The sequence below is a fragment of the Cherax quadricarinatus genome, chromosome 3 (assembly GCF_038502225.1).
Source record: "Cherax quadricarinatus isolate ZL_2023a chromosome 3, ASM3850222v1, whole genome shotgun sequence".
NCBI classification, from domain to species: Eukaryota; Metazoa; Arthropoda; class Malacostraca; order Decapoda; family Parastacidae; genus Cherax; species Cherax quadricarinatus.
This window is the reverse complement of record NC_091294.1, coordinates 17,137,429-17,148,849: the sequence shown is the minus strand read 5'-3', so window position 1 is coordinate 17,148,849 and position 11,421 is coordinate 17,137,429. Positions and strand designations below refer to the sequence as shown.

At 36.4% G+C, this 11,421-nt stretch overlaps 1 protein-coding gene across 6 annotated transcripts in view; it reads right to left on the bottom strand.

Moving 5' to 3' along the window:
* Positions 1 to 705: 705 nt before the first annotated feature.
* Positions 706 to 11,421, bottom strand: part of LOC128706573 (transmembrane protein 135) — a 211,907-nt gene continuing 201,191 nt past the window's right edge. For all 6 annotated transcript variants that reach the window (XM_070090476.1, XM_070090443.1, XM_070090458.1 and 3 more), the window contains one exon: positions 706 to 7,367. In XM_070090476.1, coding sequence (XP_069946577.1) covers positions 7,220 to 7,367 — 148 coding nt within the window. In that variant the 3' untranslated portion in view covers positions 706 to 7,219. The remainder of the gene's footprint in view (positions 7,368 to 11,421) is intronic.

Genomic DNA, 11,421 nt, shown 5'->3' with positions numbered 1-11,421 from the left:
GATAGGATGTTCCAGAGAGGGGACACAGGGACAAGGGGTCACAACTGGAAGCTGAAGACTCAGACGAGTCACAGGGACGTTAGGAAGTATTTCTTCAGTCATAGAGTTGTCAGCAAGTGGAATAGCCTAGCAAGTGAAGTAGTGGAGGCAGGAACCATACATAGTTTTAAGAAGAGGTATGACAAAGCTCAGGAAGCAGAGAGAGAGAGGATCCAGTAGCGATCAGTGAAGAGGCGGGGCCAGGAGCTGAGTCTCGACCCCTGCAACCACAATTAGGTGAGTACAATTAGGTGAGTACACCTACGATGCCTATAGGTCATTGGAGCAATGAAAATCCATCACCATGACAAGGCTGCTGTTTTAGGCTTGCTTACTACCTGAAGAAAGTATATTAGTATGAGACCTAAAGGTGAAGACAACTGTAAAGAGACAAGATTATATAGGAGGGATATAGACAACTGTAAAGAGACAAGATTATGTAGGAGGGATATAGACAATTCTCCTAAGTGACTAGCTGAGCACTTTAAAACAAGGACATAGAATTGCCCTGAATGTTGTCCACATTTGTGAATTATTATAATCAAAAAAGAAATGCTAAACCTACAGTCATACAGTGCAACCACATTTGTGAAAGGGTGCTAAGAAAACTTCTAGTCAAGTGGTTATATCTTGAATTGTGCTCATGTTAAAGGAAGAGAAACACAATTTTTATTCAAATAAGCTATATTAATTTGTAAACTTATACATGGAACATTACTTTTTTGAAATTTCATCAGAGTATATCTGTCCATTAGGCAATATTCATTCTGATTAACACTGTTACATAATTCAACCCCAGTGTAAATACAGAGTATTATAAACAAACAAAATTTAAAAACTGCCTCAAAATACAGCAGAAATGCATATACAAATCACAACAGTTTACTCTTCTCAAAATAGCTTTTTTTATATACAAGTACAGAATGTATTTATAAAATACAGCAAAGACTTGATTAGCACGAATAATGAATCCCGATAAACAATCATATTAATTGAATTCGTACTATTCGAAGCTGTTATAACAAAATGTATGGTAACTGTTCCCACTCCAATGTAAATACTGTATTTGTGTACAGGTACATAAGTATCATACATAGAAACATGCATAAATTACTCACCAGAATAACCCAAAAATGTCAGACAAACATTATTACATTTTTACTGCTGATCTACATAACATCTCCATTGGTTATTTCTTCCAATTCTGATTCAAGTAAGTCATGGACATTTGTAGTACAGTTCATGGAAACTAAGCTGCTGTCTAATGTCTGTTACTTCTTCAACAACAGCTTTATCTGCACTGGCAGATGTGCCAGTAATTTTAACAACTAAATTCAATTTCTAAAACAGTCAAATCAACCACTGCTTGCAATAAAAGTTTCTTCAGTTTACATATGAACTCCATTTTCTTTCACTGCTGTAAAGAGACCCAAAGAGATGCTAATGTAAACAAACCTCTTTTTTTTTTTTTTTTTTTTTTTTTTTTGCATTTGCATTATTGGTACTATAAGTATTTTTCCATTTGTTCAAATTTGCCAAGGGTACTTTATCAAAATTTAAAATATAATATCAGGACTGCATAAACTTTGTGGGATGAGTGCCGACATGTTAAAAAAAATAATAAAATATAATGTAGCACTATAAACATGTGCAAGATAACAAGCTGTGGCATGACTTTTGATCTGTGTTAAATATGGTCTGCTATAATTTTATAATTTATACCAAATCGAATTCCGTACTATTCACATTCGTACTAATTGAGGTTTGCTGTATTACACATATTTATTGAACTTTGAGAACATAGGTAGCTTGTTTTTATGTAGGATCACTCATGCTGAGGTAAGATGATACAGTAGTTACAAAGATAACTTATTGTCTTCATTTTATACACTACAATTAACTAACTGTACATGATAACTTGAAAATATTGCAATTACTTCTGAAAATATAAAAAAATATTTTATGTAATATGCATTTATCTAAATATATCAAATCTACATAAATACTATTATCTGTGATTTAAGTACATACAGCATAAAATGAAACTACAGTATTGAGATTGGATGTAGAGTAACGTACAGATTTTTACATTCCTGTTTACCATTCATTGGGGATTTTTTTTTTTTGTAAATTACTATAGTTAATGGTTGTTATCACAAAGACTTGAAATATAATTTAACCTTAATTTATGTGAGTTCAGTATTTATTCTTGAGTTATCTGTAGTCGAATATGCTGTATTTGAATTCTAAACTACTTACATTTGCTCAAATTAACTTGCTGAATAGTGACTGAATACTTAATGGAGGATAATAATAATATATCAGTAATCAAATTAAGCACTAAACCTAAAAGGGTTACTTAACGGGGGAATAACAAGAAAATACTTAAAAAAAATATACTTTGAAATTAAGTGCAAAAACAAACCTCTAAAATATATAGTCCAATGTAATAGTAAGACTACTTCCAGTATACTAGAACCTTCTTGTCCTCAAAACAGTAAGAGTATATACAGATATTCTTTAACACAACATATTCCTGTATTATTTCATACTTTCAGTACATACCAAGCCTTCTATTATATGAAAACATTTAATTTTCCTGCCAACTGTTCAGGAAATTTCTTACTACAGTTACATGTTAGGAAAAATTAAGATGTGGTATATACCATTAATCCAGATATGCTCCAAGTAATTTATCTGCTTACACTGATTTTATTTATGGTAATCTTTTTTAAACACATTAACAAAGGAACTAAATGCTTCAGATTCAGTTAGTTCAAACTGATTATTAGAAACTTTAATCTGAGTGGGGGTGGATTATTAATTTAATTTTTTACTCATGTATTCCTGTGCTTCTCCCAGGACTCATAAGATTGACAACCAGGCCTGCAAGTTGCCTAAATAACCTTCATATTATTAATACATTAACTATTAACGTTAGCATCAAAATAAATGATCTGTACTTTCCATTTTCTTTACTACAGCTGATATTCCCACTAAGATACGGTAATCCAAATAAGGAAACACATTCACCATCACCGATTCGATAGCAGTCTTGATTGAAGTGTGCAAACAAAACAATTCAGGTGACTGAGCCACAACAGCTCCATTTATGGAGTGCAGGTGCTGTACTTTCCACTTCCAAAATTCAAGTCTTGCTAATCAGTTTCCCTAAATCCTTTCATGATACTTCATAAATGCTACCTTTCCTATTAAATGATTGGAGTACAATATTTGTACTTTTATTTATTCTTCATGGGTCAGAGTGCTATTGTGATGAGTATGTAAAGTTTATGGGGGCTAGTAGAATTAGGGATTACAAGAAAATGAACAATAAAAACACATCATGCTTGGGTGTTGGAAAGAAGTGTGGGATTAAAAGATAAAGAATCTAACAAAAAGTGGAAGTTGTCACAGTTGCTTTTTGCTGATGACACTGCTTTAGGGAGATTCTGAAGAGAAGCTGGTGAACAAATTTGGGAGGGTACGTAAGAGAAGGAAATTAAGAGTGAGCATAGGAAAGAGCAAGGTAATGAGGATAAAAAAATTTTGGTAATGAAAGATTGGATATCAGATTGGAGGGAATATGGAGGAAGTGAATGTTTTCAGATATTTGGGAGTGGACTTGTCAGCAGATGGGTCTATGTAAGATGAGGTGAACCACAGAATTGACAGGGGAAAAAAAGGTGAGTGGTGTAATGAGGAATCTGTAGAGATAAAAAAATGTTATCCATGGAAGCAAAGAGGGGACTGTGTGAAAGTATAGTGGTACCAATGCTCTTACATGGGTGTGAGGCATGGGTGATGAATGTTGTAACAAGGAGAAGGCTGGAGGCAGTGAAGATGTAGTGTGAGGACAATTCATGGAGTGAATATTATTGCAGAGAATATGTTGCTTGAAGATTAGGTATAGGGTTTCTAAAGGTATTATCCAGAGGGCTGAGGAGGGGTTGTTGAGATGGTTCTGACACTTAAAGAGGATGGAACAAAATAGAATGACTTGGAGTGTGTATAAATCTGTGGTGGAAGGACGGCAGGGAGAGAGGTCATCCTCGGAAGGGTTGGAGGGAGAGGGTAAAGGAGGTTTTGTGTGTGGTTTTTATAATTTGATGTGCTGTTGGAGTGTGAGAAAAGTAATACTTATGAAGGGATTCTGGGAAACTGGTTAGTCAGACTTGAGTTCTGGAGGTGGAAAGTACAGTGTCTGCACTCTGAAAGTGTGTCGATATGTTGCAGTTTTTGAACTGTAATGTTGGCATGCCTCTGGCAAGACAGTGATGGAGTCAATGATGATGAAAGCATTTCTTCTATTTCGGGTCACCCTGCCTCAATGGGAAATAGCCAATGCGTTAAAAAAAAAAAATATCGTAGTTTATGTAATAGGTTAATTGTTGCTAGTCACAGAGTGAGTCTGTTTTGAAGATGGGACCCATATGAGGAGCAAAAAGCAGTTAGTGAGAGTAAGTCTGAGAATTGTAGATGTCAAAAGTGGATTCTACATGACCTGACAGATAGGACAGTCTTCGCAGAAAGGCATTAGGCATCCCTTAACCCTTTGGGGGTTTCGGCCGTACAAGTACGGCTTACGCCCCAGGGTTTTTGACGTACTAGTACTCCTAAATTCTAGAGCCCTCAAATCTAGTGAGAGAAAGCTGGTAGGCCTACATATGAAAGAATGGGTCTACGTGGTCAGTGTGCGCAGTATAAAAAAAATCCTGCAGCACACAGTGCGTAATGAGAAAAAAAACTTTGACCATGTTTTTGGAATAAAACAGCGACTTTGGAAAGCCAAAGAAATATAAGAGGGGCCTGGGGATGTGACTGACGAACAGAGAACTTGTTATTTTTGTGCCAGGAATGTCTTTCTTGTTTATTCTGGACCCTATTCAGAAATTGGCATCTTTTGAAATTTGTGTGAGATTGGCAAAATTGTTAAATTCTGACCACTTTATTGGATAGTTGAAATTGGTAAATGGGTGGTTTCTTGTACTCATTCGATAGGAAAAATGGAGTTCTAGCAAAATAGTTATGATTTTTGTCGACTAGTACATTGGAATTGGCTGAAAATAGGGCTCAAAGTGGGCAAAATTGCCGATGCGTAAACATCATCGAGACCGCTAACTTCACAAGAGCATAATTCCATAAGTTTTCCATCAGATTTCATACTTTTGGTGTCATTATGATAGGGAAAAGATTCTCCATCTTTTCATAAGAGAAAATAATTTTTTTTTTTAAATTTTGGCAACCCTGAGAACAAGTCTCTGAGAGGGCCTGGCGACCCCCAAAGGGTTAATGATGTATCCATATGTCCACTTTACACTCATATAATAGTAGTTTCCCACAAACAACAACAGTGGAAAGATAGCCAGGAATATAATCATGGTTTAATGGAGAACAATTTGTTATGCTCCAACCTAATTTTGAAGAGAAATTATTGGAAAGTTGTCTTAAAATGGTACCCCTTCAGTGGAAGATTGATAGATGACAAATGGTGGAGTGACTGGGTGAGTTTTTGTGATTGTTATTATGATTGTCAGTGATTCCTCCCAAGTCTCTAAGGACCCAGCAACAAAATAATTTGTGTATGTTTCCTAGTAATGCAGTGTAACCAAAGTTACATACATTGTACTATGGGATGTGGGGGGACATTCTTCTTCATAGCTTGTAATGACCTTTCTTAGTCTAAAACAATAATGAAGGGGTAAACATAGTTGCAACGTGTATAATAGCATTGAGTTCTGTATTTTTTTTTCAATGAGCTGGCCGTAACCCACTGAGAAGGGTGACCTAAAAAGAAAAATGAAAGTTTCTCTTTTTAAAATTTAGTAATGTATAATGTATACAGGAGAAGGGGTTACTAGCTCCTTGCTCCTGACATTTTAGTCACCTCTTACGACGCGCATGGCTTACAGAGGAAGAATTCTGTTCCACTTCCCCATGGAGTTGAGCTTTGCATATAACTCTGATATGAAAATGCCTTTGGATTACTCTATTTGTAAAAAATAGGGGATCTGGAGCTGCTAGTGTACAATGCCACAGAATCTAAATGTGAAGAGTGAGAGTTCGTAGCAGGAATGTAAACCTTTGGGCATGGGAGGGAAGAGGAACAATCCTGAAAAACTGGGACTTTCAACGAAGTACAGAAAAAATAGGATATGGGACGAATGTATGAAGGTGATAAAGTAAGAGAGGTTATTTGAGTCTGAACACAGAAATTAAATGGTCATCATAAACAAAACCGACAAAATAAAACTTGCTAACATCTGTGACCATTCCATATGCAAGAGGTTCGTTGAATGGAAGTGAAAAAGAAAAGGGATGTTTGCCTTTCTATACAGGGCCTCATTTGGGAAAGATAAAAAAGCTCCTAGATGTAAGCATAATCCCTGATGATAAATAGTTTTAAGTTAATTAAAAGTAGATGACTAATCTGATGAATATACCATACTGTCTCCATAGTCTTGCTTAGACAAGATTTGGGCTGAATAAAGGCAAATAATGGTTTGTGCATCGGCTCCAAGTAAAATGGACTAGTTTTGAAGATTAAGCCAGCTGTAACCGAGTTTTAAACAAACTCTTTTGAATGGTCAAAAATAATAAAGTTAAGAATGAAAACTAGTTACTCAATTTTCCTATTTCAATAAAGAGGATTTTTTTTTTTAATTTTTACACACAAAATTACACATGAAGGAAGAAGGGGTATGGAGATGAGGACCAACTGCGATAAGTGGCACGACCCAAAATCATGGTTCAATCAGTTTAAATACATTTGAAGGGATACTATGAGTGTTAAAAGACAAACTTTGATTTACAAAAATACATTACACAAGTGAAATTTCTTATAAAAATTATATAATAATTTTTGCAATGCCCAAGTTATGTGCAGTTGCAGTTTAACAAAGAACACTATTAAACATAAGAATCCTTCTGTTCAATAGAAGGAAATGCAGTGAAAATATACATATTACCTGGAATACTGTAAACCAATAACTTGGAATGATAAAGATTACACAAAATGCCACAAATATTTTAATGTTAGGTGGGAAAGAGAGAATACCAGAGAAGATTAAGATGTTTAAAACAAATAAAATATTTGAAAAAAAAAGAAAAAAGAAAAAGAAAAAAAAAAATACTGCCTCACAGCACCATCGAGATGCACTGCTTCCTCTACAAACATGCATCAAAGCTTCATCACAATGGGATTTGGAATCATTTTTCTGACAGATTCGCTTACGTGTTTAAGATCGTACTTTGGCCAAATGCCATTAAGTCCTCGGGCACTGTCCATTCCAAAAGGAGTCAGAAGATGCCGATTGTAATCCTGTAACCTGAAAATAAATAAAAAGTCAAATATTAACATAAGAACATAAGAAAGAAGGAACATTGCAACAGGCCTACTGACCCATGCGGAGCAGGTCCATGCCCCCCCCCGGGATTAGCCCAATGACCCCCCCCCCCCCGGATTAGCCCAAAGACCCACCCAGTCTGATCATCTCCACTCAAGGATGGAGCACTGCACCAGACCCAGCAGCACAAGCTAGTCAGGTCCAACTCACACCCACCCACACCCACTCATGTATTTATTTAACCTATTTTTAAAACTACACAACGTTTTAGCTTGAATAACTGTACTAGGGAGTTTGTTCCACTCATCCACAACTCTATTACCAAACCAGTGCTTTCCTATATCCATTCTGAATCTGAATTTTTCCAACTTGAAACCACTGCTGCGAGTCCTGTCTTGGCTGGAAATTTTCAGCACGCTATTTACATCCCCTTTATTTATTCCTGTTTTCCATTTACACACCTCGATCATATCCCCCCTAATTCTATGCCTTTCGAGAGAGTGCAGATTCAGGGCCCTCAGTCTATCCTCATAGGGAAAATTTCTGATACATGGGATCATCTTTGTCATCCTCCTCTGTACGTTTTCCAGAGCATTTATATCCATTCTGTAATACAGTGACCAGAACTGAGCAGCATAGTCTAAATGAGGCCTAACCAAGGATATATAGAGTTGAAGAACAACCTGAGGACTTCTATTATTTATACTTCTAGATATGAAGCCAGAATTCTGTTAGCTTTATTGCGAACCCTAAAGCACTGTTGTCTTGGTTTTAGATTACTGCTAACCAGAACTCCTAAATCCTTTTCGCAATCAGTAGTATTAAGATCTACATTATTTAGTTTATATGTGGCATGGTTATTTACCTGTCCAACATTTAGAACTTTGCATTTGTCAACATTAAATGTGAAATGGTTCAGGTACCAGTAGAGGGTATGTGAATGTGTGTGGTGTGTAAAATATGATGATTTGTAAGGATGAGAAGGATGTAGATGTGAATTGAAGAGGGGTGTGGGGAGGATGTAGGTGTGAGCTGTAGAGGGGTGTGGGAAGGATGTAGGTGTGAGTTGTAGAGGGATGTAGGAAAGATGTAGGTGTGAGTTATAGAGGGGCATAGGAATGATGTAGGTGTGAGTTGTAGAGGGGTGTGGGAAGGATGTAGGTGTGAGTTGTAGAGGGGTGTGGGAAGGATGTAAGTGTGAGTTGCAAAGGGGTGTGGGAAGGATGTAGGTGTAAGCTGTAGAGGGCCATAGGAAGGATATGAGTGAGTTGTAGAGGGGTGCGGGAAGGATGTAGGTGTGAGTTGTAGAGGGGTGTGGGAAGGATGTAGGTGTGAGTTGTAGAGGGGTGTGGGAAGGATGTGAGTATAAGTTAGTGGGTGTGGTAAGGGTATTGGATGAGCCATATGAAGTGTGAAGGAAAAGGAAGAAATTTCACTGTATTGTACAAAGATCTACATATTGAGCACAGCACCCTTAAATATGCTTTGAGCGGTAAATTTTGGCCTAGACTCGAGACAATGAGGCTGTACGGTGGGTGTGCACAATACACACACACACACACACACACACACACACACACACACACACACACACACACACACACACACACACACACACACACACACACACAAAGAAAAAAAAAAAAAAAAAAAAAAAAAAAAATCTGCCTCATGCAATGCATGATGAGAAAAGGCAAACCTCTGACATTGTGTTTGGTTTAACCCTTTGACCATTTCTGATGTATATATACGTCTTACGAGCCAGTGTTTTTGACGTATTTACAGTATACTCCAAAATTCTAGCAGCTTCAAATCAAGTGGGAGAAAGCTGGTAGGCCCACATGTGAGAGAAGGGGTCTGTGTGGTCAGAGTGCGCAGTATAAAAAAAAGTCCTGCAGCACACATTACATAATGAGAAAAAAAAAACTCCAACCATGTTTATGGATTAAAACACCGACTTTGAGGTGCATTTTCGCACAGTATTTATAGTTGTATTCTCGTTTTCTTGGTCTCATTTGATAGAATGGAAGCCATATTACAGAAATTGAGATGATTTTGATTGGTTTCAAGATGAAAAAGACCTTGAAGTTGAGCTCAAAGTAGCGGAAATGTTTGATTTTTGCCGATGTTCAAGAGTAAACAAATGATGTCACTGTCCAATAAGTGTCCAACTAGCCATTCTAATACACAGTCACAAATGGGTTGACATTATTTATACAATTATTACAATAATGCAGTAGTCTGCATAACAGTAAATCTTCTATTTTTTTGTGTGAATAAAAATTCAAAATAGAAAGCAATAGTAATATAAGAACGGCCTGGAGACATGACTGATGAACAAAGAAAACGTTATTTTAGTGCCAGGAATGTCTGCATTGTTCATTCTGGACCCTATTTTGAAATTGGCATCTTTTTTAATTTGTGTGAAATTGGCCAAATTGCCAATTTCTGATCACACTATCGGGTACTTGAAATCGGTAAATTGGCGATTTCTTGTACTCAATCGATAGAACAAATGGAGTTCTAAAGAAATAGCTATGAGTTTGGTTGACTGGAACATTGGAATTGGCTGAAAATAGGGCTCAAAGTGGACGAAATCACCGATGCGTAAATATCGCCGAGATTGCTTACTTTGTGACAGTGTAATTCCATAAGTTTTCAATCAAATTTTGTACTTTTGGTGCCATTACCATCGGGAAAAGATTCTCTATCATTTCATAAGAAAAATATTTTTTTTTTTAAATTCTTTGACACTAAGAGCAAGTTTGTGAGCAGGGGTCTCGACAGTCAAAGGGTTAAAATAGAGATTTTGAGGCATTTTCTAGAGCATCTTTTGTGGTTTTACTGGCTGTTTCTTAGTATCAATTGATATATGTACATATATTACATAGTCCCCAAGTCTTGGCATCAATGATAAGAAGGCCAGACACCTAAACTTGGCTTGATGGAATATAATTTGTTATGAGTCATAATGGACCAATGGTGTTGCCAATAGTTGCGAAGACAGTTATAATCTGAGAATGGAATATCTCTATATGAAACTGGGAGGTCATTCTGGGCAGGAGAAATATGTGAGTTGAAACAGATACAGAGACTGTTAATGGCCTGCATAAAACCAATATAGCATTCAAATTACTGGGAATGTGTTAGCCTTAAATATGTACTCACTGACATGGAGGAGAGATACATAATAATATATACCTGGAAAGTACTTGAGGGCCTTGTCTTAAATCTGTCCACTGTCATCACATACTAGAGTGAGAGATATGAAAGTGCAAGATATACCCAGTAAAAAGCAGGGGTGCAGGTTAGGTTCTGGGCTACTGTTGTAAAACAAAAATTGCTGTAAAGTGAATCATAGCCTTTCTTCACTTTCAAAATATATAAAAGCCTGATAACATGTATACACTATCATATATTAAATGAGCAATATAGATAGGCCTAAAAAATGCATATAGAGTATACACATATTATTTACCTTAAAATATTTTCATCCTTAGCTTAGTGAGTGGTGAATATATTTATTAGAGGGAGTCTAAATAAATGAAGAATGGGTATAACTGAAAAAGACTTTAATAGCAAAACACTGTAAAGCAGGGCTTGCCTGTACCTACTCCTAACCAAGAGTGGCAGGCCAATCATCTCACTTTCTATTTGTTACATGTGCCCTTCTTTCTGTATTTGCACCCTCATCTGCTGCCTCTCCTCCCTCTGCTAGTCATACTCTAATTAAAAAATTAACTCTACTCATAGCTCATTTCCATTAGTTATGGGACTAGTCTCACTTCATACCTTAACACTTTTTAGAGGTTTCTAACATGCCTTATCAGGCTGGTACCACTATACTTAGTAGCAGGGTATAGTGGTACCAACACTTTTATATGGTTGTGAGGCATGGGTTTTAACCCTTAAACTGTCCAAACATAGATCTACATTCACTCGCGTAGCGCTCCGAATATTTTGAAGAAAAAACAATTTTTTTTTTTAATGAAGAGAGCATTTTTATATATGTTATATGATGAAAAAAGAATGTTAG